Raw genomic sequence first — 27,599 nt, 5'->3', positions numbered from 1 at the left:
AAAAAAAAAAAAAAGAATACTCTAAGGTCATAGAAAAGAATGAAATCTTGCCATTTGTACTAATATAGATAGACCCTGAAGGCATTATGCTAAGTGAAATAATTCAGAGAAAGGCAAATACCATATGATCTCACTTACATATGGAATCTTTAAAAAAAAAACAACAGGAAGGCCTGGGTGGCTCCGTTGGTTAAGTGTCTGTCTGCCTTCAGCTCAGGTCATGATCCCAGGGTCCTGGGATCAAGTCCCACATCGGGCTCCTTGCTCAGCAGGGAGCCTGCTTCTCCCTCTGTCTGCCGCTGCCCCTGCTTGTGCTCTCTCTCTCTCTCTCTCTGACAAATAAATAAAATCTTTAAAACAACAACAAAAAAACCCAAAAAAATCCCAAGCTCATACATACAGAGGACAGACTGCTGGTTGCCAGAGGCAGGGGAGGAAATGGGGGGAATGGGGAGAGTGGGGGTGGATGAAATAGGTGATGGAGGTCAAAAATTATAAGCTTCCAATTATAAAATCAATATTAGGGATGAAATGTACAGCATGGTGACTATAATTAATAATTACTACATATTTGAAAGTTGTTAGGAGTAAATCTTTTTTTTTTTTAAAGAAATTTTTTTTTTAAGATTTTATTTATTTATTTGACAGAGATAGAGACAGCCAGCGAGAGAGGGAACACAAGCAGGGGGAGTGGGAGAGGAAGAAGCAGGCTCATAGCGGAGGAGCCTGATGTGGGGCTCGATCCCATAACGCCGGGATCACGCCCTGAGCCGAAGGCAGACGCTTAACCACTGTGCCACCCAGGTGCCCCGGGAGAGAGAATCTTAAGCAGGCTCCATACCCGTCATGGAGCCTGATGCGGGGCTCCATCTCACAACCCTGAGATTATGAGTGGAAATCAAGAGTCGGACTGAGTCACCCAGGGACCCCTCTTGTTGTTTTGATATTAACCATTCTGACAGGTATGAAGCTAATAGCCCATTGCTTTTGATTTGCATTTCCCTGTTGATGAGTGATATTGAACACCTTTTCGTGTACCTTTTGGCCATCTCTTTGTCATTGGAAAAATGTCTATTCAGATCCTCTGCCCATTTTTTGACTGGATTGGATTGGGTTTTTTTGCTGTTGAGTTGTATGAGTTAATATATTTTGAATATAAACCATTCTCAGATATATTTTTTACAAATATTTTATATCATTCAGTAGGTTGCCTTTTCATTTTATTTCTTTGCTGTGCATGAGCTTTTCAGTTTAATGTAGTCCCACTTTTTTTTTTTTTTCCTGCTTTTGTTGACTTTGTTTTTGGTGTCAAATCCAAAAATCATCATCAAGACAGATGTCAAGGAGCTTATGGCCTTTGTTTTCTTTTGGGAATTTTATAGTTTCAGGTCTTACATACAAGTTTTTAATATATTTTATGTTGATTTTGTGTATGGTTTAAGTGGCACAGTGTAATTCTTTTGCATGTGGCCTGTCCAATTTTCCCAACAGCATTTATTGAAGAGACTGTTCTTGACTCCTGGGGTCCTATCAAAAGAACTTAAGAGCCAATAGGAAGAGTTTGCACAGGCCAAAAATAGAACAATTTGAGCACCATTAACTACAGTGAATTGAAACACAAAAATGAGTTAAAATCTCTGAGCTCACAGTGACACCTAAGAAACCTCATTGGTCTCACCTTTGAATAATAGTACAAAACCAATTCATTATTAAAACCAATACATAATCCTTTTCTGTATGAACTGTACCTCAGGGTAACTTAGGTACTTCTCATGAGGGGAAGTTTCTCAGTACAGAGGTATTCCAAAAAAAAAGTGAAGATAGGATAATGTAACTTTTTTTCTTTCTAAGATTTATTTATTTAGAAGAGACAGCATGTGCATGAGAGCTGGGGGAGGGGCAAAGGGAAAGGGAGAGACTCCCAGGCACACTCCTCGCTAAACATGGAGCCCAATGCAGGGTTTGATCCCAGGACCCCAAGATCTTGACTGGAGCCGAAATCAAGAGTCAGATGCTTAACTGACTGAGCCACCCAGGTGGTCCAGGATAGTATTACTTTCAGTGAAGTCAGAGATCTAGGTAATGATCATCGGTGGCTGCTAACATCACCTAAGAGCCAACCAGAACTATGTACCCTCTGATGGAAGTACACACCACCTATTCTTTTTTTTTTTTTTTTTAATTTTTTAAAAGATTTTATTTATTTATTTGACAGAGAGACAGCCAGCGAGAGAGGGAACACAGGCAGGGGGAGTGGCAGAGGAAGAAGCAGGCTCCCAGCGGAGGAGCCTGATGTGGGGCTCGATCCCGGCGTCCCACAACGCCGGGATCACGCCCTGAGCAGAAGGCAGACGCTTAACCGCCGTGCCACCCAGGCGCCCCCACACCACCTATTCTTGTCAAGAAACTGAACTTGAATCAGATCAGTTGGGGATGGAAGAACGTGTTAAAATGACATCACAGGAATGCGATCAGTAAAATGTAGTATGTAGAACAGCATAGGACTGGTGGCCCAGTTTCATTAATAAATTGCAGGGCGCCTGGGTGGCTCAGTTGGTTAAGCCTCTGACTTTTTTTTTTTTAAGATTTTATTTATTTATTTGACAGAGACAGCCAGCGAGAGAGGGAACACAAGCAGGGGGAGTGGGAGAGGAAGAAGCAGGCTCATAGCGGAGAAGCCTGATGTGGGGCTCGATCCCAGAATGCCGGGATCACGCCCTGAGCCGAAGGCAGACGCTTAACGACTGCGCCACCCAGGCGCCCCGTCTGACTCTTGATTTTGGCTCAGATCATGATTTTGAGGTCATGGGATTGAGCTCCACAATGGGCTCTGCCCTCAGCGAGGAGGCTGCTTGAGATTCTCTCTTTCCCTCTTCCTCTGCCCCTCTCCCTAACACTCTAAAATAATAGATATATCTTTATAAATAAAAAGATAGATAGCAAAGCGGGGGGAAAAGGAAGCAGGGAAATGTATAGTCTGAAAGAGCTTTAGGGAACATACCAACCAATATAGGATGTAGCCTTTATTTGGTTCCTGGCTCTTTAACAGTTGAAAAAGTTGTGAAGTGAATGCCTGGCCAGTGGAGCTTGTGAGTCTTTATCTTGGGTTTGTAAGTTCAAGCCCCACATTGGGTATAGAGATTACTTAAAAAAAAAATAAGGTCTTAAAATTGTGAAATGGGAAAATTTGGACTTTTGCTATTAAGGAGTTGCTCATGTTTTTTATGTGATCATGATAGTTTTATAGAATAATCCTTTTAGAAATATAGAAATGTTAGAGTAAAATTATGAGTGAAACAGCCAGTGTGGTTAAGGTTTCAAGGAGTGTGTAGACCAAGGATGCTTAAGAAATACAAAGGAAAAATTGAGCTGGCAAATGGCAAGGGGGGACAGGGAGCAGGAGGGTATGACTTAATTTAAGCTAGACCAGTGGAGTGAGTTTCCATTTAGGAAAGCTATGGTCTTGACCTTTTGGTCACAGATTCCTTCAAGAAATTAGTAAAAGCAGTGGACCATTTCTTCAGGAAAATTAGTATCGTCTTGCATTATATAATTAGTGGTGGACTCCCTGTTCCCGTTACTTCAAATCTCCGCCTGCTAGGTGAGGGGCTACAAGAACCTGTTTAAGAGCCTGTGATTTAGGCTGAACTTTTTCATTTTTAAGTAGGCCCCATGACCCCCAGATTAAGAGTGGCACGCTTTGCACTGAGCCAGCCCGATGCCCCTAGGTAGAACACATTACTTTCCTATTTCCTGATTTGACTTGAAGCTCATAGTTTAAGGCTGATTCAGCTGCAATGTTCTCTTTAGGGTCAAGATTTCTGCTTGACACAGTCCATTAAAAGTGTAACTGATTTTGGGTGGCACAGTCCATTAAAAGTGTAACTGATTTTGGGGGCGCCTGGGTGGCACAGCGGTTAAGCGTCTGCCTTTGGCTCAGGGCGTGATCCCGGTGTTATGGGATCGAGCCCCACATCAGGCTCCTCCACTATGAGCCTGCTTCTTCCTCTCCCACTCCCCCTGCTTGTTTCTCTCTCGCTGGCATTCTCTCTGTCGAATAAATAAAAATAAAATCTTAAAAAAAAAAAAGTGTAACTGATTTTGGCCCAGGTCATGATTTCAGGGTTATGAGATTGAGCCCAGCATTGGGCTCTGCACTGGACATGGAGCCTACTTAAGATTTTGTCTCCATCCCTCCCCTCAGATTTCTGCTTTGTGACGTGCTATAGCAGAAATAGATTTGATGATGGTGCACTGTATTAGGTTTAAGTGTATCAAACTGCTGATACTCAATGTTTTTAACCTATGAAAATGGCTATTTCAATGGTTCTTTCTGTAATTGCTAAATTACCTCCATGCTGTAGAGATTGAGTAATGTAGATCACCCTGTAATTCCTCTAAAGCTTTCACCCATTTCATTGTTCTGATAGTAGAGGAAAAGTGACATAGGTCTTACAAAGTAGCCTTAGGACTGGAGATGGAGTTATAGTGGTATCTAAAATAGTGAAGGGCTTTTGCTTGAAGCAGTGTATTTTCAAGGTCTGAGTTGTCTCTTCACTTCTGATCTCATGTGCCATTTGTAAGAATTTGCTTTTATCTTTACTGTTTCTTCTTGTTATAGAATCTCTCATGTAAATGTTACCACTTAAAATTAAGCCACAATAATAGATCACTTAGTATCTTCAAAATGAAGTATGGAGCCAAGCATCTTATTCTCCCTGGTAATTGATACACTGATAGACATAACACCTATGTGGTACTTCTATAGTCGTATGTACAGGACTCTGAGCTCAAGGAAATCATCAGGTGAATCCAGACAAAGCGCTGTTCTGTAAGTCAAATGGTCTGTGTCCTTCAAAAGTCAGTTACGCTTAGGTGGCTCATTTGGTTAAGCACCTGCCTTGGCTCAGGTCATGATCCCAGGGTCTTGGAATCAAGTCTCACATCGGGCTCCTTGCTCAGTGGGGAGCCTGCTTCTCCCTCTGCCTGCTGTTTCCCCTGCTCGTGCTTGCTTTCTCTGATGCAAGTCTTTAAAAAAAAAAAAAAAGTGTCCCAGAAAGATAAAGGAACTATTCTTACCTGGAAGGTCATGAATGCCACGTGATTTTTTTTTAAAGATCTGAGAAAGGGTGTGCAGGGGGTAGGTGGGCAGAGGGAGGGATCTCAGGCAGACTCCCCACTTAGCACAGAGTACTTAGCACAGAGTCTGCCAGACGTGGGCCTTGATGCCACAACCCTGAGATCATGACCTAAGCCTAAAATCAAGTCAGATGCTTCACCTAGGCACCCAGGCACCCTGAAATGTCACATGTAATTTTTAAAGACTGCTCACTACTGTGGGAAATTACCAGAGTGGCAAGGGTATGATTTTAAGTGGGAAAAACTACTTGGAAGAACCAAACCTGTGAATTACACTCAGTGGTAGGAGTGGAGAAGGTGGTTCTGGATGTACTTTGACAGTGGCTAAGATTTGTTGACTTTTTTGGTCCTAAGAAGGCATATTTAACTGGAAAGACTACTTAGGAAGGGAAACCAGAAGTTCCTTTTGGGCCCTATCAAGCAATTGTCACCACAAAAGGGAGACTCTATCTGAAGAATAAAGAACTTTGTCTTTCAAGGTTATTTGCACCACTTATCATTTTTACTGGTAGGTACCTGAAATGCTGCTCTACGTGTTCACTATATATGGGATAGCTTGAGACCGTGAGTACCTTTCCAAGCAGCTTTTACCTGATGCCAAAGATGAATCTTAAAAAAAAAAAAAAAAAAAAAAAAAAAAAAAGCTACTAGTTTTTAACAGGAGTGCTTCAGAAGTCCTTGAGGAGCATATTATCATTAACAAGATTAGGAGACTCTAGATGTATTCAGCGGGCAAGGACTGACCAGTGATGCTAAGTATCTTCCAACATCCCAAAAATAATCTTTCACAAAGAATTACTGGACATCCCACAAGGTTCCCAAGTATTCATGTAGCTGAAAACTTGAGCCTAGAATTTATTTTTCATATGAATCTCCAGAAGTGTTTACATAGGTGTTAAGGAACACTTAATTTTCCAGGAATGTAATTATTGTGTAAACAATCTCCTTCACATTAGAGCACTATATTGACTTAATTATACATCCATTTCATTTCTAGATCTCACAAAATAAAAGGAGGCCATTATATCTGATGGGGTCTAAGCCCATGTTTTTGACTGACAGATTCCTTTGGGCACGGTATATGACAGTAATCCATGAAAGAAGGGGGAAGTCTGTTGGAAAACTTCTGGGAAATAATTCTGCACACTTAAATAATATAGGAAAGATATTCAACCCTTCTGCTTCTGAAGATATCAGCACTTAATTAGAACTGCATCAGAGGATATGGGACAAGGCAGCAACTCACTCAGGATTGAACAGGAGAAACACAGAAACAATTCCTGATGGACTGTCTTTGGTAATAATGCTTGTTTATACATACAGCCCTTCCAAATCCTGAATTTGTATTCTGAACCAGTGTTAGAAAATCATGTATTCTACCTGAATGGCTTTTTAGGTTATGGAATTGGGAAGTATGATTCATGTCCTATTCTTGAAGCTAAATCTCTGAGCTTCACTCCTCAAATATAAGAGATCAAGATGCTTTTCATATTTATTAAAAAACAAAACAAAAAAACCCAGAATGGATCAAAAAAAAAAAGGCGATCAATAAGGACACAAGTGCCAGACACAGGCCAGAAGGTAGCTAGAAAAATAGGTCTTAGGAAAGTTAGGGAGCCCTATTACCTTATTTGAAAGCTGTACCTAACAGCTGTTTCTATTGATCTAGCTATTCCTGCCCTACCTCCCAACATGGCACAGCTGGCTTGCCTTGCAAGGCTTTAGTTGAAGAATCCCTTGTACACACAGGCTGGTATAGATCTCAGTGAACTGGAAGGATCTCATCCCCATATGATCTCATTCCAGGTCTATGGCTGACTACCTTCATTATTACGTTTAAAGATGGTTTCACCTCTTGAAAATACAGCTACTGAAGCACAAAACATTGTTTTAATAATGATCAATAAATCATCTTCCCCCCCTGCCCTTTACATGCAGCTGAAAAATGACAGAGTACTATGAACTTTGTATGGTTGAAATTCTCATTAAATGATCATTAGCTAATTGTCACTAAATTTACATATTAAGGAAATTATATATAGAATACTGCAAAAACACAGTAAAAGACTGAAGTTTGCCCATTTCTGCTCAGGAAGTCCCTTCGCTCCCAAGCGTCATATTTCGACTCCAAAGTTTATTGTTATTACTGTTTTTCCTCCTTTTGATCTTCCTTTTGTTCCCCAGTGCCAGAACTTCCAGAGCCTTCTCGCTCAGATGCCATCTGTTAAGAAAATATTTCAGAACAGCTCATTTAATGTTAAGGCTAACAGTTTGCACTCTGATAAACTAAAATACGGAGGAGGCATATCCAGGCTATTCCACTCCCCCCACCCCTGGCTTGTACATTACTGGTGGTTTCTGTGTGTCCCTCCCTTTGATTGCTATCACCCTCCCTCCCAGCGCAGAGTCAAGAAAGCAGAAAGAGTATTTCCAATTCCAGTACCCCCAGTTCTATAAATGGCCATGTGGAGTGCCATCAGTGATAGAGTAATCAACAGCAGTTCTATTAAGATCAAGTTAGGGGCAAATTCTGAGCAAAATGCCCTTCAGCCCCTGTACCTTTTTGTATGCCATTTCGAAGAGCTTCAGTGATGCTTGCTGAAGGGAAGATGCTGCCTGCCTTATGTTTTCTCCTGTTTCACTGTCTTTTCGAGCCAGAAGTTCCCTCATTTTGGAAATTTCTTCTTTTAGCTTGTTGCACTTAAAAACAAAACCAAACTATTTTTCTGGATTTCTTATTCCATTTTATCTAGCAGTAATACTCAGAAACATTAAGAAAGAAATTCCTATCACTGACAGAACTCGTCTTTAGAATTTTATCTCCATTTCCTTCTTTATATAAAATGGCCCCAAATGAAAGTTTGTGTGAAAATTGGAAATAAAAAGCCTCTGAGAACAAAAAATACCACTGAATTCCTATCAAGACCCACACAGAAAAACTTCAGGAGCGCTTAGGTGGCTCAGTCAGCTAATCATCTGCCTTTGGCTCAGGTCATGGCCCCAGGGTCCCTGGGCTGAGTTCCACATCGGGCTCCTTGCTCAGTGGGGAGTCTGCTTTTCCCTTTCCCTCTGTTCTTCCCCCCCGCCCCCTACTTGTGCTGGCTCTCTCTCGCTTCTCTCAAATAAATAAGCAAAGGGAAAGAAAAGGAAAGGAAGAAAGACAAACTTCACTGATACTAGTGACAATGCCTAACTTCATTAACCATTTTAAAAGAGGACTCACTTCATCAGCAGGCAACTGGTCCTTGAATTCTTCCATTTTTGTTTCTGTGTCATGAATGATTCCTTCAGCCATATTAACAGCTTCAACTCGTTCCTAAGAGAAATTAGAAATTTAGTATGAAGACTTCCCAATCAACCAGTTGGTTGAATGTCCCCATCAAGCCAGACAACATGCTAAGTGACGCCTATAGTTTTTACAGAGTAAAAACAAATTACTGTGGTCTAAAGTAATTTAGGATATCTAGAAGTGATTTTAGCTGGATTGCAGAACTTAAGAATTCTGATATGGAAAAACTGTAAGAAAGAAAGGCTTTTGTTATGCGCAAAGAGGGAAGAAGGATAGATTCAAAGGAAGATTAGAAGATCAATGATACATGTCCAAACTCCCACTTTCACCTCCTAGCTGCAGAAGCAGGAAGTATTTACCTTCTTTCGCCGGTCTTCCTCGGCATACTTTTCTGCATTTTTAACCATGTTTTCAATATCATCTTTGCTTAACCCACCGGAAGACTGGATCACAACTGTAGTGAGAAAGAAAAAAGGCATCCTGTTACTTTCCAGGTAAAATTATCTGCTGCTTACTCTATAAAGAATGCATCTGTTCAGAGTAACAAATTTTAATGTGCAGTATAAACAAGAGGAATACCCTGTTGTCCTATAATAAAGAGAAGGAAACAAAGGGTCTGAAATACACATACCACCTGACCTGCCTGCCTACCAAAACTTCAATAATTCAGAACCCCAGTGCTTGCCCATTTTGGGTAATAAACACCACACCTGTTAATGTGATTCTGCCAACCAAGGAGAAAAGGGCAAAGAGGACTCATCCTCCTGTAAGGCTGGGGGTAAAGCTATGCATAACCTAGAAGGTCTAGTTCTCAAACGGGAATGTCAAGGTCTTTCACCTCACTCTTACAGTCTGATAAATAAGAGCACTTACTCTGTTGCTCACGTCCTGTACCCTTGTCTTTGGCTGAAACATGTACAATCCCATTGGCATCAATGTCAAATGTAACTTCAATCTGAGGGACTCCACGAGGGGCTGGGGGAATTCCAATCTAAAATAAATAAATACACAGAGTTAAGCTCCTCTCATAAGAGGTCCAGTGTTCCATTTCCAAACCTATACTTCCAAACCTTTACTGTCTTCTGGGTAAACAAGTTAATTTGTTACTGGGAGGAACAAACAACACTTAATTAAAATGTGGAAAAACATAAATTTATAATAAAGATAGTAGTTGCATTGCTACCTGAAAAAGGGCTCGTGCCAGTAAAGGTTCACTACAGCAAGTAACCATAATGGCTTTATGTACCTGAGGACCCAGTGAATGAGAGGGAAAGTCTCCATCACTGTTAATCTCACTAAGAACCAAAACAATGCTGAGTAGGACCAGTATCAAAGGTCTTAAAAAAGTAACTGGGAATTTTTCCTAATTAACATTGTTACGGAATATTTTTCTGGTTCTTGTATTTATCAACTTCTTAATGAAGCTCCTAAGGCATCAGGAATAAGCAAGACTTTCAGGTAAAAATTCAAGCCATGGGTATCCAGCTGCCAAATCTGTACACTGAACTAAGGTAACAAAGACTAGGTCCCTGTGTTGTAGCAGTTTTTGGTACTATCATTAAAGATTAAAATAGTCTAACTGTAAAAGGAATGACAAGTACAGTATCCAGGATTCCTGATACCTACCAAAGTAAACTGTCCAAGAAGTTTGTTGTCTCCAGCCATCTCTCTCTCACCCTGACACACTTTAATCTCCACTTGAGTCTGACCATCAGCAGCTGTAGAAAACACCTACGGAGAAAGAAACTTCCTGGGTTGGCAGTCTGATTAGGCCACTTCCCTTATACAAAGTGTAAGCCAAAGAAAGAAATTCACATCTCAACACTTCAGAGTCCCAATGCACACGATGTTCAGAACAAAGGCTTATGTCTTTGCAAGGAACAGGAGTAGGATTAGCACAGTCAAAGGGTATACAATAGCTATTGTTTCAGCTAAGCAAATGCACTATACAAAGATGCAGCATTAGCAAATAAGACCTCAAAAGGAGGCACTAAAAAAAATGAGATGTTGAAACACGTTCATCTGAAGAAACAGGTCAGAGACATGTCACGTATTTTATGCTCAGTCATGGGAAGTCACCATAGTTCTCTTTCGAGTGATGTGTTTGCAATACATCACTGAACAAACAGCAACATCCATTAGGTATTAACAGCTTTTCAGAAAAACGTCAAAATCGGGAAAGGCGAGAAATAATTCTTAACCGAAGACTGAGTGAGCCATTGTCCAAGTGCCCCGCTGCTTGGTATCTAAGGAACCCCATCATTCACCCATAGAACAAGTACACTCCCCTAATCTTAGCCAGGTCCTTTTTTTATTACTTCCTTTCAGAAGAGAAGAGTACAGGGAATTTAATCCCAAATGATGAGGTTCTTTTTGTAGTTATTTTAATCCTGTGAAGGAGACTATTGATACCTTCCCTCCAATCATCACTGCTAGCTGACAGGAAGAGAACTTTTTCAGGAACGACAACAAAGAAAGAGAACAAAACACAAGATTCTTAGCACCCACAGTCGACCTGACTTGTATGAACTCCTGAGACAAAAAGCGAAGTTTAATAGGAAAAGCTCACAAAAGGGAATATAATCACATCCCTCACAGACCCTAGTGTATCTGTGATAATGGGAGGAGTAGGTGACTCTTACCTGGCTTTTCTTGGTTGGAATAGTGGTATTTCTGTTGATAAGTTTGGTAAAAACACCTCCCAGAGTCTCAATACCCAGAGACAGGGGAGTGACATCCAGGAGCAGCACATCTGTGACATCACCAGCTAACACGCCTCCTTGAATGGCAGCTCCGATGGCCACAGCCTCATCAGGATTGACAGCTTTGCTTGGGGCTCGACCAAAGAGATCCTGTACAGTCTGCTGAACCTGAGCCATAAAAAAAAAAAAAAAAAAAAAAAAACCCACCACCTGTCACTAACTACTAAGGGCAACTACCCAAGAAGGGAAAAGTGTCCCAAAACCACAGCAAATCTCAGGACAAGCTGCTTCCGATCCAAGAATATTCATTCAAGTTACTATTTCATATCTGAGTTTTCCTTAATGACCTAAATTTGTCAAATGGGTAATGCTCAAATATTTGACTATCATTCATAGCCCTTTTATGATAAAAGAAAAACCTGCCTAAGCTTTGTTATTGGGTTTCCCATACAACACATTAAATTAGAAACAGAGGGTAAAGGGGTGCCTGGATGGCACAGTCGGTTGAGCGTCGGACTCTTGATTTCCTCACTCTTGGTTCTGGTATCAGCTGCATTGGGCTCTGCACTGAGCACAGTATGCTTGTCCTTCTCCCTTTGTTCCTCCCCCAGCTCATGTGCTCATTCTCTCAAATAAATAAATACAATCTTTAAAAAAAAAAAAAAAAAGGTAGTAAAGGGTGCACGGGTGCCTGGGTGGCTCAGTTGGTTAAGCATCCAACTCTTGATCTCAGCACAAGTCTTGAGCTTAGGAGCATGAGTTCAAGCCCGGTGTTGGGCTCCACACAAAGGCATGGAGTCTACTTAAAAGACAACACCACTCCCCCCTCAAAAAAGAGGAAAAAAAAGAATGAACAGAGGGTGTAAGACACCAGGATTTAGATATAGCCCAACTCCTCTTCTATAGATCAACTAAAAACCAACTTAAAAACAGCACTGGTAATTCAGTAATTCAACCCTGGTGCTAATGTGAGGCATGTTCTTCCTGCTTACTTTACTAATTCTACGAAAAAGTGCTACTTAAATGGCATCTGGGATAATCTGTTAACCTAAAGATCTCTTCCTGGTCCAAAGCTGCTTTTTCTCCCTGTTTACTCTGTGCATATTCTCCTAAGCCCACGAACTCTCAAGGAAAAATTACTATCAAAACCCAAGAAAATTCTATTCAACATATACAACAAGATGAAGAATTGCATCTTCAACAGGTTCTGTGCTCAGTCATTAGTTTTCCACACACCTGTCTTATCAGAATGATGTGTTGATAAATAAAATGCATCACTGCACAAATCTCTGTTGAAGAGATGCAGTCAGAAACCCCAAACACCATGGTGCAAAGACACTCCTGTCCAAAACTGCCTCTGGAGGCTGGACATGGACTAAGGTTTTAAGCTATCTCTGATCTCAAACTTTGTTTCATTCATAAAAATACTCCCAAGAATGAAGTTCAGGATCCTCCACGCTACCACCCCAAAGACACTCTGCCCTTCCCAACCCTTTTTCTGATACCTTTTAATTTTAAAAAGAAGCTAAAAAAGAACTCTAGTGAGAGCAAAAAAACCCATCCCCCTTTCAGGTCACTGTGGCAGAAACGCCACATATTCCTGTCCATACAGAAACCATCTGTCCAGAGAAAACATTACGTGCTTTCCCTTTCTGCTTTTCCATGCCAAGGATTCCATGGGTCCATACCTTGGGCATCCTAGTCATACCACCAACAAGAATCACTTCTCCGATGTCACTCTTGCTGACTTCTGCATCTTGCATGGCTTTTTGGCATGGGGCAATGGTTCTCCTGATTAGATCAGTGACAATCCCTTCAAACTGAGCCCGGGTCAGCTTCATATTCAAATGCTTGGGTCCAGAAGCATCCATCGTAAGATATGGCAAATTAATGTCGGTCTGCAAAGGAAGCAGGGAGAGCAACAGTGGTGATGTTTATTATTTCAATTAAAGTAAGACCATACTCCCACGTTAGGAAGACTTTCAAAGCTACAGGGAGAGTGAGACCCACATTAAATGAATGGCCACCTAAAACAATGTGCTTGAAGACTCAACCTCTTCTCTTCGCAGAGGCAAAAAATTTAGAACATTATCAACAACGAAGAATATAATAGCAGGGAAAATCCCCATTCAGGACATGAAGAACTGTCCTCCCACTGAACATACATTAAGAGTCACACTACTGTTTTTGGACACAAAGTTTTCAAAAAACACTACACACACACAATAAAGTCAAAGACATGCTTTGAACCAAATAACCTGCCCCAAGCCAGGGCTTTCTAAGTTTCAGGAAGATGGTAAGAAAGCTACAACAGAAATGCTGAAGGTAACTCCAAGGACTGACTTTGCTGCCATCACATTCATGGTAAGCAGCAAACACTGCTACAGCCGTACCAGTTAACAGCCATTATTTAATAAACCCCAAATCCTAATAAGGCCTGGATTCAGGATATTTAGACTAACAAAACTCACTAAACATGCTGAAACACATGTCCCAAGGTAGACCCTCAGGAACAAAATTACTTTCTATCTCCCCTCCAATTTCACATCAAAGCAAGGCCAACAGGAAACTGAGAGGGAACAAATCCTTAACCATCTCTTATCAGGTAAACTACCGCAGCCATTTAAATGCTTAATAAATAGACTTAAAACACACCTTCTCTAGAACACTGATACGGAGTACTGCTTTAAAGAACACCATGGACAATTTCCTTCTTTCTTTGCAAAATGTTAATAAACCAAATCAGAAAATAGAATTTAATAAGCTAAACCACTGCAATCCAAAAGAACTTTCTGTGGCAATGTTCTGTATTTGTGCTGTTCAATTCAGTAGCCACTAGCCACACACAGCTCAGCACTTGAAATACAGGCAGTACAACTGACAAATAGAATTCTAAAATTTAATTTAAAAAACCTTCACATGGACATCCTGTATTAATGTAGTTCTATCTGCTATATGCTAATGACAATCTGAACTACTCCAGGACTCACACTCTAAAACCAGTTTGTGACTAAGTTTTGTCCCTTCTCTCTCAAATTCAACAAAATATCTCTATCACACTCTAGTCCAAGTCCACAACAGCCTCCCAACATTGTTCCACTTCCCCTCAGGCTGCCTCTGCCACAGGACCCCTCCTAACCCAAAATAAATCTCCATTCCACTTCTGCCAGAGCACTTTTCATAAGCCCCATCTGACCATATTGCCCCTAAATTAAGTTTTCACTGGGGCCCCAGAGCATGCGACTCTTGATCTCGGGGTCATGAGTTTGAGCCCCATGTCGGGTGCAGAGATTACTCAAAGTTTTCACTGGCTGATACCCACTCTTGTCAGGATAGACCCAAATCCCAAATCTGTAAAGCGTCTATTCTCATATTCCACTTTCCCTGCGTGTCTGCTCTCAAACACACTAGCTCTCTCTCAGGTCTTCACCCCAGAGCCTTGTATTTACTTGACCTTTTATCTTTCTCTGATCAACTCCTCTTCCAGAAGCTCTCCTTGTTAGCTCAAACACCTGTCAGGTTTCTCTTGCAATTATAAACCTAACTTTGCTCTTTTACCACATTAACATCTTATTTTTTAAAATTTTTAAAAAAGATTTGAGAGCGAGAACGTGCTTGTGTGCACTTACAAGCAAGGGGAGAGGGAGAAGCAAACTCCCTGCTGAGCAGGGAGCCCGATGCGGGGCTTGATCCCAGGACCCTGGTATTGTGACCTGAGCTGAAGGCAGACGCTTTTAACTGACTGAGCCAACCATGCGCCCCAATAACTTACTTTAGAGTATTATTTAAGACATGTCCTAACCATGTATCAATTTAGGAATCCTCACAACTCTTAAGGGAGAAAGAACTATTATCCTCATTTTATAAATAATTAAACAAATGTTAAATAATTTATTAAGGCCACACAGCTATTAAGTGATGGAAAAGGACTTGAATCCCAGCACTCTGTCTACAGGGCCACTTTTAACCTATCATATTACTTCTGGCTTGACAGTTATTAATATGATATCCTAATTAAAATCTGTCTTTTCAGGGCGCCTGGGTGGCTCAGCTGGTTGAGCATCCGACTCTTGATTTTGGCGGCTCGTGATCTCAGTCATAGAATGGAGCCCTGCACTGGGCCTTGCACGCAGCGGGGAATCTGCTTGGCTGGGATCCTCTCTCCCCCTCTGCCCCCCCCCCACCCATGCTCTCTCTAAAATAGGTAAATCTTTAAAAAAAAGATAAGAAAAAAATCTCTAAACCACATTGTAAATCCCATGAAGGTATTCTTCTAGGAATTTATTCTACAGATTTATTACACACGCACAAACATTATGTACAAGGATGCTCAACAAACTTTATCAGCGACATGCTAGAAAACAATCCAAATGCCTATTAATATGAATCATGGTAAAACCAACCAACCTCTCCCTCCAAAAAGTGTCAAACTCCTGGGAAGAATTTTAAGTCATTTTCTGGCAGTGTCAAATATTTCAAATCTAGTCCTAACCATCATATGTTGCAAAATTCTGCCACTCTGTATAATAACAGGGACAAAGCAACACCATCATCATGGATGACTCTGTATAACTTTGTCACTCCTCACAGCTACTTCAAAATCTTTTTAAAAATACAGGTCTGGGAAAAAAAAAAAATCCAGGTTTTCCCACACTGGATAACCCAGAGTGTATGATCAAATTAACAACTAAAAGTAGTCACAGGCTCTGGCTTTCCTGCTGCCACCTGAGATCCCAGAAACATCTCCTGTCTTCCATCTTGTTCCCTCTCGGACCCAGAACTAACACACTTTATATAGTTCTATTCTGAGTGGTTAAAGCAAAGTAAAGCTTCACCTCTCAGGACTGGAACAACACAGGCCAACCCCTTCAACAGGTGCCAAGCAACTGTGTTGCTAACAGAAAGAAATGTACACAAATGTATATACCCCAGCTTTCAGCCCGGTTTCATATAGCTCACTTTCTGGATTGCTGATCCAAATAATTAAATGAGACAATTACAGACTCACATGAAGAGGTGTCTTAAATGAAGACAGAGGCTCCTATTAGTTCAGGCTATCGATTCTAATCTTGTATGCTACTAGTCTAGATATTAAAATCAGTACCTTTAAAGCAAATAAAATGTATTCAGTGGCATTCAGATCTTCATTACTTTTTGGCTCTGGTATACAGAACCTCTTATTTGGGTGGTTAACAAATTCCAGCTTATCCTTAAAAAAGTACTGGTCCTTTGTTCACGGAAAGGCTTTTACCACCAACCAGCAAAGTGTAAAAAGATTAGATGGACTTCACGCTAATTAGAACGCGCTACTCAAATAAACTAAGGCTGAAAACATCAAGTCTGCTGGGATTTGTCCGCATCCCACCTGCACAGATGAGGAGAGTTCACACTTAGCCTTCTCAGCAGCTTCCCGAACCCTCTGAAGCGCCATGTTGTCTTTGGTTAAATCAACCCCTGTCTACAAAATGAAAACATACAATACTAGCATTAGTGAGGTGATGAATACTATTTTAACATACAGTGATAACATTTAACGACATAAAACAGAGCCATACCTTTATAAACAAGCATGAATCATTTACTGCCCTTAAAAATCTGTAAGGAAAAGAAACCTTGTTCTGTAAAGGCTATCTGTGCCTGGAGTGAGAAGGCTGAACCATCTCAGTTCTTTCCAACCACTGAGTTCTGGCTCAAAATAGGAGTTCCCAAAATTCCTTTGCCAATATATAAAGAGTACCATATCCTTTTTAATCTGTTTATTCCCAAGCTGAAGCTACAATATAGCTTACCTGTGAAACTGAAATGCAATTATTTCAGTGTTCTATTAAGGGCAAAAAAAATCATCAACAAAGCAAAGAGCCATCTGAATAAATTCTCGGGGTGCCTGGGTGGCACAGTTGTTAAGCGTCTGCCTTTGGCTCAGGGCGTGATCCCAGCGTTCTGGGATTGATCCCCGCATCAGGCTCCTCCGCTGGGAGCCTGCTTCTTCCTCTCCCACTCCCCCTGCTTGTGTTCCCTCTCCCTGGCTGTCTCTCTCTGTCAAATAAATTTTAAAAATCTTAAAAAAAAAAAAAAAAAAAAAATTCTCAACATCCCAATATCTACTTATTAACTATACTGGTAACCAACCTCTCTTTTGAACTCCTTCACAATGTGTCGTAGCAAGGCCTGGTCAAAGTCTTCACCACCTAAGAACGTATCTCCATTGGTGGACTTCACCTCAAATACACCTTTCTGAATTTCCAGGATAGAAATATCAAAAGTTCCACCACCTAAATCATATACAGCAATGCTAGAGAGAAAAAAAAGAAGACCTTAAGAAATAATACCTGCTGCAAGGGTATAAATTTTAATAACCAAACGAACATAAACTTGATGATTACCCCTGAAGTACAATAATGAAATTGGATAACTGCCTAAATGACAGTGTGTTAATATGTGGCCGTAATAGCTATTTGTAAATACACAGCTGAAATACATTTCTAAAAGCAAAACTGACAGGACTCAATCACTCTTTAAAAAAAAAAAAAAAAAAAGGCAGTCTCCACAAAAAAGTTGGGCTTGAACTCCACAATCCTGAGATCAAGAGTCGTATGGTCTGGGCCAGTCAGATGCTCCCCAACGACTCTTTTGAATAAAGACTTGCCAATATGCATACCAAGTAGAAATAAATAAATGACCACAGCCCAGTACTTTCATGGTTCCATGAACTGAGTCTCACAAATCTAGGTGGAGTTTACTGCACAAACTTACATTTTGTCTTCCGATTTGTCTAGACCATAGGCCAGAGCAGCAGCTGTGGGTTCATTAATTACCCGAAGCACATTTAGTCCAGATATCTGGCCAGCATCCTTAGTGGCCTAAAGGAAAAGAAAAAAGCATTTTCCACCCTGTGTCCTAAGTACCATTAATTTCCTGAATAAAAATACCAACTGAACTCACCTGTCTCTGAGAGTCATTGAAATAAGCCGGAACAGTGATCACAGCATTTTTTGCTGTATGACCCAAGTAATTTTCTGGAAAAGAATTGAAGAATGAAGAACAATCATGAGACTGTCAAATGAAATAGTTAACAGAATTACTCAGGTAGGCTAACATTCTGTATCATCCTCTTGGAGCCACAGACAACACTCATGTTTCTTCTTTGCATGTGACCCAAGACCTTGTAGAAAACACTCCCAATTAAAGACAGTGGTTGAAAACCCAAGATTTCACCTTTAACATTATAGTGAAGATGCACCAGCTACAATGACTTATTGTCAGAGTTAAAATAGCCACCGGTTTCTCCAAATGGGAAGTTCTAAGTTTTACTCAACAGAGCCCAAAAATTATTATGTAGTCTTTCAGCTTTCAATACAGAGTACCACCCCTCTATACTGGAAAAGATAAACCACCATTAGGAAAACTTTGAAGACAAATTCATTATGTAGGGAATGTGTAAGGATTAACAGTTCTTCCATGTCTAGCTTTCCTGTATAAAACCACAGACTCCTCCATGGGACACCAGGGTATGTAAGTGAGGAACCATCAGTTCTTCAAACTGTCCCAGGTAGGAACTAAACCTTCTCACCTGCAGTCTCTTTCATCTTCATCAACACAAATGCTCCAATCTGACTTGGAGAATAGAGTTTTCCATGAGCTTCAACCCAGGCATCTCCATTGGAGGCACGGACAATTTTAAAGGGCACATTTTTGCTGAAAAACACAGAAATTATATTTGAAAAAATGTGCCAGTGGAACCTACCATGAGAGTGCCCATCGTCCATCCCAAGAGCTCCATTGCCAACAAATGAAAACTTCAGGAATCCATTTAATGAAAACTTTTAGAAAGCAATCATAAGATTTGTACCCCTGCTTTGGAAATGGTTAGAGAGTTACCAATGACCCAGCAAGTCCATTACTAAGTATCTACCAGAGAGAAATGAAAACAGACATCCTACAAAAACCTGTACACAAATGCTTCTCAGTATTTTTTCTTTCAAGTTTATTTTTAATAACCTCTACACCCGAAAAGGAGTTTGAACCCAAGACCCCAAGAGATCAAGAGCCGCATGTTCTTTTGACTGAGCCAGCCAGGCACCTCTATGGCAGTATTCTTAATAGCCCCCAGATGCCCATTAACTGACAAATGGATAAACAAAATGTAGTATACGGCTGACCCTTAACATGGGTTCTAAATGCACTGGTCCACTTATATGTGGGTATTTTTGGGTAAATACAGTGCTACAAAGATACTTCCTCTTTCTTATGACTTTTTAACTTTTTTTTTTACTCTAATGTACCTTATAACATACAAAATGGGTGTAATTGCGTATGTTATCAGTAAGGGTTCTGTCAACAGTAGGCTATTTGTAGCTAACTTTTTGGGTAGTCAAAATTTATACACAGATGTTCAACTGCATGAAGGGTTGGCACCACAATCCAGTGTTAAGGGTCAACCATATATTCATACAACGAAGTACTATCTAGGCATAAAAATGAATAAAGTACTGATATGTGTCATAACATGGACAACCTTTGAAAACCTAGCTCATCAGCACATGATACTATCTACCTTGTAAGTTTAACACCAATTTACGTGGTCCATATAGCAAAGACCTATTATGTAAAGGCAGAAGAATTTTTTTTAAAAGATTTTATTTATTTATACGACAGAGATAGAGACAGCCAGCGAGAGAGGGAACACAAGCAGGGGGAGTGGGAGAGGAAGAAGCAGGCTCATAGCGGAGGAGCCTGATGCGGGGCTCGATCCCATAACGCCGGGATCACGCCCTGAGCCGAAGGCAGACGCTTAACCGCTGTGCCACCCAGGCGCCCCCAGAAGAATTTTTTTTGAAGGAGATACCCTTTTGGCAGGCGCAGGGCATGCCCCCACAGGCAATGTATAAAATTACTAAGGTAAGATACTCTAAGAATCTTGCTGAAAAGATTCTTTTGTGTGGCCTCTGGAAGTTACTATGCTATTCCTATTACTTACATATCTTTCTGTACTTCAGGGTCATCATATCGCCGGCCAATGAGACGCTTGGTGGCATAGAATGTGTTGTTTGGGTTGGTGACAGCCTGTCGCTTGGCTGGCATGCCAACGAGTCGCTCACCATCTGCTGTAAAGGCCACAACTGAAGGGGTGGTTCTGGCACCTTCAGCATTCTCTAGTACCTAAAACTCCCAAAGTTAAGACCGAGAATGAGGTTCCAGTCACCACCAGGTTTTTTTTAAAAATCATTTTAAGACATAAAGCAGCTGCCAAATCACAAAACAAATGCTCAAGAACAGTACTAATGGGCATGCTTTTCTGCTCTGTGAATGCTGATACAGTACCATCTGAGGTACAGGTTTAAAGTATTTTTATTTACTTTTTTAAAAAAGATTTTATTTATTTGAGAGAGAAACAGATACACAGCTGAGTGCAGAAACTGATGTGGGGCTTGATCTCGAAACCCTGATACCATGACCTGAGCCGAAATCAAGAGTTGGACACTTAACCCAGGTGCCCCTAAAGTATTTCTAGTCCTTTACTTTGAAGCAAGTTATAACTAAAAACAGAAAAATGGAAAAATAAATATAAATCAGGTCTTTCATACAAAGATAATGGGACAACGTACTCTTTCTGTCAGTATGGGGAATTAAATCTACTTCCAGGGGTGCCTGGTAAGCATCTGCCTTTGGCTCAGGTCATGATCCTGGGGTCCTGGGACCAAGGCCCATGTTTGGCTCCCTGCTCAGTGGGGAGTCTGCTCCCACTCCCTCTGCTGTTCCCCCGCTTATACTGTCAAATAAATAAAATCTTAAAAAAAATAAATAAATCAACTTCTAAATTTTTTCATGTAGGCTACAAGTTTCAGGCATTTAAAAAAGAAATTGCCAAAATAACAATTCAGGAATCCCAGGTGCTCTGCATCTTGAGAAGAACCCAGTGGGAATAAAGCTTTTATGAACAAACCAAGGAGATCCTTCAGAGGAACAGCCTGTATCAGAGCAAGAGCTCCTAAGATGCAGCCTACATGTTATATGGAGCTTCACTTGCTTCTAAACTCTTCCTGCACCTCCAACCATGGTTCAACAGACTTACAGAAATAAATGACTCAAATGATAGAAATAATCCACAGAGCAAGTCATCCCAATTGCTCCTAATGGTAACTTAACAGCCCTGCCTCTATGCGAGGACACACTTAAATCCTAGGAAGTCAAATCCATTCATTTTATAGCACCTTGCAGTTAAGCACAAAGGTTTACCTCGAAAGAATCGCAAGAGCTTAAAAACAATTTTTTAAATATCCATTATCTAGGCCAAAGGGCACAGAATTCCAGACTGGGTATTAACTACTATTATATGATCCAGAACTTCCAAACATGCTCACCTTTGCTTGTTTACCTTCCATAACTGCCACACAGGAGTTGGTAGTACCCAAATCAATACCAACAACTGCTCCCTTGATTGCTTCTGATCTGAAAGACATTTAAAATAATGCTATGGTTACTGTTACCTTAATAGTGGTCTCCAGAATGGCTGCAGGAATACATAAGAAAAGAACACTTGATATTGTGGAAATAGTTGTGCATTAAATAACCTATAAATTAAAACAGATGTGTCACTTTTTTCTTCATGGAAGAGTTAATCACAAGTTTAGAGACCACTACTCTAGGGTTTAGTATATATTATCTCAAAGAAAACGAAGTTACACTTACGCATAGTCCCGCCTTGAAACAATTCTAAAAGCCTCATGACTAAGGCCATTCCAGCCATCCTAAAAAAAAAAAAAAAAAAAAAAGAATGCATCAATAAACATGAAAAGTTGAGCCTGTTCCCATTATTCTTCTGAAGAACACAAAGTCTGAACATTCATTCTGGTAACTGTACCAACCCAAAAGATAAAATCCTATATGTAAGAGGTACTATGGTACTTAAATAGCAGACAAATTAAACTGAATACGAATTTTCCAAATAAGATGGGAAAAAATATAAAATCGTCTTTAATTACATTACAACAAGGTTTCTCAACCTTAGCAGTACTTATTTTTGAACTAAATCTTTGTTGTGGGCAGCTGTTCTGTGCACTGTAGGATGTTTAACAGCATCCTAGGCCTCTACTGCTAGAAGCCAGTAGGTCCCCCAAGTTTTAACAAATTATCTCTAGACATTACGAGATATCCCCTCTGGAGGCAAAACTGTCCCGGGCTGAGAATCACTGCCTTACAAAATACTACTCCAATACTTCTCAATTTCATACTCAGCAGCAGTGTACAGGTAACTAAACCCTACTAGGTGTGCTCTCAGCTGCAAATCTAAATCATTCAGAGACATTTTCCAACCTAGCCAAGCTAACATCTTAAGGGGACTAGGACTGGCAACCTTGGGGAGTCAGTTTAGAGAAAAATTTCGGAAGTGGCTTCCAACTAGGATTAAACCTATGGCAGGCAAGATTCTTCCATGCTTTTTTTTAACCCCACGTGGAGTGCAGAGAAACACAGGTCCTGTTACCCAAAGATATGTTCGGTATTACAGGATAATGAGTAACTACTCCATGGCTATTTCCCGATCTGCTTATTTCTTCTGAAGTAACAAGAAAGGACAATCTTACGCCAAAGATTCTGGGAGAACTACAAATGTTCCTTAAAAATCTGTGCTTGACTTTCACTTTACTATGACACTCTTCTTCTTTCTCTTCACCCTAATAATGGGGTCTTCGAACACACTGTTATTTTAGAGAAGAGTTGCCCTTCGACTTGTAGATTTAAATGAAACCTACAATAGCGGTTCCCCCCCAACTATAACTGTGTCCCTCACCCCCAAGAACAAAACCGTGCCATCGGCCACTGAACGGACTGTCAGGACCACGATCCGCTACCTCCTAGAATAAAACTATATATTCGCAAGAGGTGTGACTCAGCAGGGCCCGAGATATGGAAGCAGAATTAGGCCTTGCAACGGCAGCACTGATTAATGAAGACTGGTTATCTTCTTTCCATCCTGACCTGTGCGGGAGAATTCTGTGTCTGAAGGGCGAGGCCTGCCGCATGAGGTCAAGGCCGTGAGCCCCTCGGAGAAGGCCCAGCCGTTCCTTACCTTGTGGCGAGCGGCTGTGGGGCCCCGGGAGGCTGCTGCGCCGACAAGACGAGCTGCCGCGGCTCGGCTGGCACTTATCATGGCGGCTAGATGGTGGAAGTATGAAGCGGCAAACGCGCTCGGAAAGCCAAGAGCTGCGCGGAGCGGCGGCGGTAACGCTTCTGGAAACCTCCAACCACGTGGGGTGGGGGGGCGGGGGTTAGTTGCTGCGGCCTGGAGGACCACTCTTCCGCGGAGGCACCGCCCGCGCTGCCTGACCAGAGACTACTTGACAGCCACTCCCAGAGTTAGGCCATATGGCTAATAGGCATCGCGGCATGATGGCTGGGAAAAGCATGTCTTTTCGTTCCGGCTGCAACGGATCTGGGCTCAGTGAATGGCAAGGGGGCTAACAAAGGTATAAAGGCATAACTTTGGACAGCCCCGGTCCTCGGAGGCAGGAAAGACTCAAGGTCACACGGATAAATTACGAACCGATTACAGAGTCCTTGCGTCAGTTGCGCGGGAGGAGGGGCCTGCTGCGCCTGCGCAGCTGGCATCCTGCTGCGCGCATAAGGCGCATGTGCATGGGGAGCGGCGGAAACCCGGGGTGGAGTCTAACTACAGCACTCATTGGATGCCCCAGCGCACGTGAGTTTGGCCCGCGTGTAGCCCGGAGCGAACCCTGGCGCGTGTACCGTCCACGAGCGTTGACGTTTTCCTCGCTCCAATTTCTGGAGAGGGGCGCCATCTTACTCTGGGCCTTTGTTCAGTGAAAATCCCTGGCTCAAAACGGTTGTTGCTCTGCTCTGTCCGTTGTTCGGTTTTTTGGTTGCATGTTGCGGTAATTTGAACTGCACCTGGATGTGCAGACCTCAGACGAATTCGTGCTGTATACCACAGGGATCTCTGGGTTCGAACTACTAAAGCAGCCTTTCCTTCATACAGTGTGTTGGCTTGAGCTAGGCTAATTATTGTGCAGACCCTCAAGAGAAAAAATACTTGAGGCTCTTAGTCACCCCGCCGCCGCTCTGCTGGGCCTCCCTGAAGCTCTGCCGGCCCATCTCAAACGTGCTGGTTTCCAGGGGCAGAGGCTGTGTCACCACTTTCGGTTTTTCAGAGAGAGAGAGAATTCAATGATGAAACATACGTACTGGAGTGCCTACTATGTGTCAGACACGGGTTTAGGTGGTGGGAATACAGTGAAAGCAAAACGTGAATTCACTGATGAGATGACAGATTGTGCTTGATTTTGAAGGTGAAAAAACTTATCCTTAATGTCCTATTTTGGAAGAGAAAGATGCTTCCCTTTTAAGTGATCACGACTGTGTGAGGAATTCTGAAGGAAATGTCGGGAAGTTTGGGAGGGAAAGACGGTAACTAAAGAGTTTACATTCTGAGGAGGATGGAAGTGGGAGTAAGAAAATAAGCAGAAATGTCAAACATAACATTGGTTGTAGATGAAACTGTCTAAAAAAAAAAAGGCACCCTATACTCTTACCTAAGTCTATCTCTTATGTTATTCTTATTAGTCTGCTTAATACTCTTTCATTTCTCTTGTTTTTTAAATTCCCTCAGAGGTAGACTTTTAGGAGGCCATCAAAGTTATAGGCTAATGACCCCTATTTGTAGAGATTTATATTTTGAGACAATGTGCTGATGGAAAAGAAGGTAAAGAGGAACGACAAGTAGTATTAAACACCGAAGCAAAGTAGAAATGGATAATTTTATATCCTTGTGTTGTGTATGACAGGGAGGGAGGAGTTCGAGTGGAATAATTGGTTGCCTATATTCTCAGTTCCTTCTTTTCTCAACTGGTTTTCTTAAGAGTTTTGGGTTTTTTGCTTGTTGTATACACCTGAAATCCGCAAAGTATTAATCAAAAGAATCCTGGAATCAAATGGTGTTAGCTACAGGGTGTCTGAGACTATGATTCTGTGGATGATAGGGAGGTTCCTGGTTGTTTTCCCCAAGAGCCTGGCAAATTCTCGCCATGACCACAAGGGGGATGTGGTGAGCTCCAGATAATTCAAAGCTAGAGCCTGAAGAGTGGGGCTGTATTCTATTTGCCAGTGTGAAGGACGGGTTTCTGGACTGCTTTGCAAATTAACATGGCCTACAGCCTGAAGGTTTGAAGAGATGAGCCTGAGTCTGAAAAGAAATAGGGTGCAAATGAGTAAGAATGGACAGTTAGATCCACAGCCAGGTGGTTATAATTCTTCACCATACGGCTCAGTACTGTATTTCACTTCTCTGTTGTCATCTCAGTGTCACACAGGAAAGTGAAAGGAGCTAGTACATAATTTGCATGTGGGTAGATGTTTACCAGACAGAATAGGCAGCTGTCCAATATCTGTGCATACTATATTTTAAATTGTATTCTAATTGGTATTTTAGCATATTTGAAGACTGGAAATTAGTTTCAATTTATTTATTTATTTTTGTATTTTTGTATTTTTAAATTTAAATGCAATTAGTTAACATGTATTATTTGTTTCGAGGTACAGGTCTGTGACTAGTTTTGATTTTTAAATATTAAACTCCCAGCAATTAATAGAAATCGTTATTAGTTAGTAATCACTAATGCTTGTTAAATGTTTACTTAAATGCCACATACTATCCTAAATGCTTTATATACATTGTGTAATGAACCCTTACCACAGTGGTTTCGAGTAAAATATTACCAGTATTCCCATTTTGCAGATAGGGAAACTGAGGTTTAGAGTGGTTGATGTGTTATATGGCTCACATAGAAATTGAATGGTAAAGCCAGAATTTGGAGCCAGATTGTCTGACTCCAGAACCTTTGCTGTGAACCACTAGGCCCAGCTGCCAAAATGGGTGTCATCTTTTACCTCTACATATATAGAGAACTTGAGTTTTATAATACTGGCCTAATTCATTATTAACAGTGGTTATTTTAGGCAGTGGAATAAAAGTTAGAAATAGTTAAAGAAATTTTTATGTTTCAGTTGCAGTTTAGGTTGCAGAACAACTATAAAGTTCAATCTGTAATAGAACTCATAGAATCAAGTTTATATTTTTAAAGCAAAGTGTCTTTAAACTGGTGACTCAGATGACGTTTTATTCACTTTTCCCAAAGATGAATATCCTGCTGTGGCACCTTCCATCTTCATGAAATAAAAATGTGGCATACTTTTATCACTTTTGTTCTCCTTGTCACTTTTGTCACTTTTGTTCTCCTTGGAATTTTTTGTTCACTTTTGTTCTCCTTGGAATTTTTCATGTACCTGCAGCAGATTTCATGCGCCAGTTCCCACATCTCCATGTTGGCATTAGCTACACTATAGTGGAGTATATTACATGGTGTCACAACACTCAAGTTTGATTCAACAGAGCCTGCCCCAGTGAAGCGTAGGAAGTATTATGTCAGGTAATGTCTCTGTCCCCACAGGTGGTGACAATTTGTAGGTTTCATTTTATTTCGAATGCTGGGTAACCCACCAACCTGCCCTCTTCCAAAAAGAGAAATAGAGGAAAGAAAAGTAAGGCAGCAGTAAATCAAAATAAGATGTCACTTTGATTAGATAAGGACATTTACATTCCATTGATACTGAAGTCTCATTGCACAGGGTAAAAATCAGTCAACCTCACTCTGTATTTTCATTCAGGTTTGGAAAACAGTGGGCTTTTAGACAGATGAAGAACCAATGTTTGAAGTCCCTCTCTGGGATGGGGGGGAAGAGCCAGCAAAAGCAGAGATTTACTCTTTGCGAAGATCAATTTAACAGTTAATTTTTGAGACTATAGGAGCTTCTAGTTTAAAGGGCCAGAATTTTAATTTATTCTTAATCATCATGGTATAGTGGAAGGAACCCTGAGCTAGAAGTTGAATCTGAACTTGGGTTCTAGAAACAGAGAAAGGACCTTAAGATACCATTTAAAGTCTAACTTTTCATTTAATAGACGAAGAACAGAAAGAATAAGTGAGTTGCCTGAGGTCACAGGGACAATGTTAGCTTCAGCTCTATAGGCTCCCTTTTTACTTGGTATGCTTTTTAGAAATCACCCACATGAGGGGCACCTGGGTGGCTCAGTCTGTTAAACATCCAGCTTTTGATTTCAGTTCAGGTCATGATCTCAGGGTTGTGAGATCCAGCTCTGTGTTGGGCATGGAGCCTGCTTAAGATTCTCTCTATCCCGCTGCCCCTCTCCCTGCAATCACCCACATGATTTCAAATTAAATGTTCAATCAGTACTGGCCCTTTTTCAAATGCTCGTAGACAACTATGGCTCATACATTCTCGTGTCTCATCCTCATTCCTTGAAGGACATAATTAGTGAAATTATGTCCACTATGTTTTCCTTTTGCCTGGATTACAGGCTCTATATGTAATATAGAGAGGCTGTTGTTTCCCTACCCCCGATCCCCAGCCATCAGGAGATGAAGCGCTCAGGTTTC

At 41.1% G+C, this 27,599-nt stretch overlaps 1 protein-coding gene, 1 long non-coding RNA gene and 2 other non-coding genes across 4 annotated transcripts in view; 1 reads left to right on the top strand and 3 right to left on the bottom strand.

Moving 5' to 3' along the window:
• LOC121100740 overlaps positions 1-16,265 on the top strand; it is a 22,807-nt gene extending 6,542 nt beyond the window's left edge. Inside the window, exon 4 of the long non-coding RNA XR_005832520.1 lies at positions 15,164-16,265. This is a non-coding gene — a long non-coding RNA (uncharacterized LOC121100740). The remainder of the gene's footprint in view (positions 1-15,163) is intronic.
• Positions 5,982-23,368, bottom strand: HSPA9 (heat shock protein family A (Hsp70) member 9). Its single transcript, XM_040622385.1, has 17 exons — positions 23,198-23,368; positions 21,820-21,878; positions 21,492-21,579; positions 20,108-20,289; positions 18,701-18,825; positions 18,073-18,146; positions 17,884-17,990; positions 17,260-17,422; positions 16,496-16,588; positions 12,819-13,028; positions 11,071-11,298; positions 10,055-10,159; positions 9,302-9,419; positions 8,788-8,882; positions 8,363-8,455; positions 7,699-7,839; positions 5,982-7,360 (listed from the first exon to the last, which is right to left on the bottom strand). The coding sequence occupies exons 1-17, from the start codon at positions 23,276-23,278 to the stop codon at positions 7,283-7,285; spliced, it is 2,040 nt and encodes a 679-aa protein (XP_040478319.1). The 5' UTR covers positions 23,279-23,368; the 3' UTR covers positions 5,982-7,282.
• Positions 10,485-10,551, bottom strand: LOC121100846. The gene has a single exon (XR_005832633.1). It is a non-coding gene; the product is annotated as a small nucleolar RNA SNORD63 (small nucleolar RNA).
• LOC121100844 lies at positions 12,339-12,413 on the bottom strand. Its single transcript, XR_005832632.1, has one exon. It is a non-coding gene; the product is annotated as a small nucleolar RNA SNORD63 (small nucleolar RNA).
• Positions 23,369-27,599: the final 4,231 nt, after the last annotated feature.

This window comes from Ursus maritimus, unplaced genomic scaffold, assembly GCF_017311325.1.
Source record: "Ursus maritimus isolate PB19 unplaced genomic scaffold, ASM1731132v1 scaffold_5, whole genome shotgun sequence".
Classification (NCBI taxonomy): Eukaryota; Metazoa; Chordata; class Mammalia; order Carnivora; family Ursidae; genus Ursus; species Ursus maritimus.
Note: the sequence above shows the minus strand (reverse complement) of the source record. Positions and strands in the feature narration are given on the sequence as shown.

What these genes read in the sequence shown, in the direction of transcription:
- HSPA9 (XM_040622385.1), bottom strand. Translation starts at nt 23,278, where the DNA reads ATGATAAGTGCCAGCCGAGCCGCGGCAGCTCGTCTTGTCGGCGCAGCA. An exon ending in TCAATGACTCTCAGAGACAG is followed by an intron (nt 17,991 to 18,072) that starts GTGAGTTCAGTT and finishes CTTTTCCTTTAG; the next exon opens with GCCACTAAGGATGCTGGCCA. An exon ending in ACCAGTTGCCTGCTGATGAA is followed by an intron (nt 7,840 to 8,362) that starts GTGAGTCCTCTT and finishes TTTGTTTTTAAG; the next exon opens with TGCAACAAGCTAAAAGAAGA.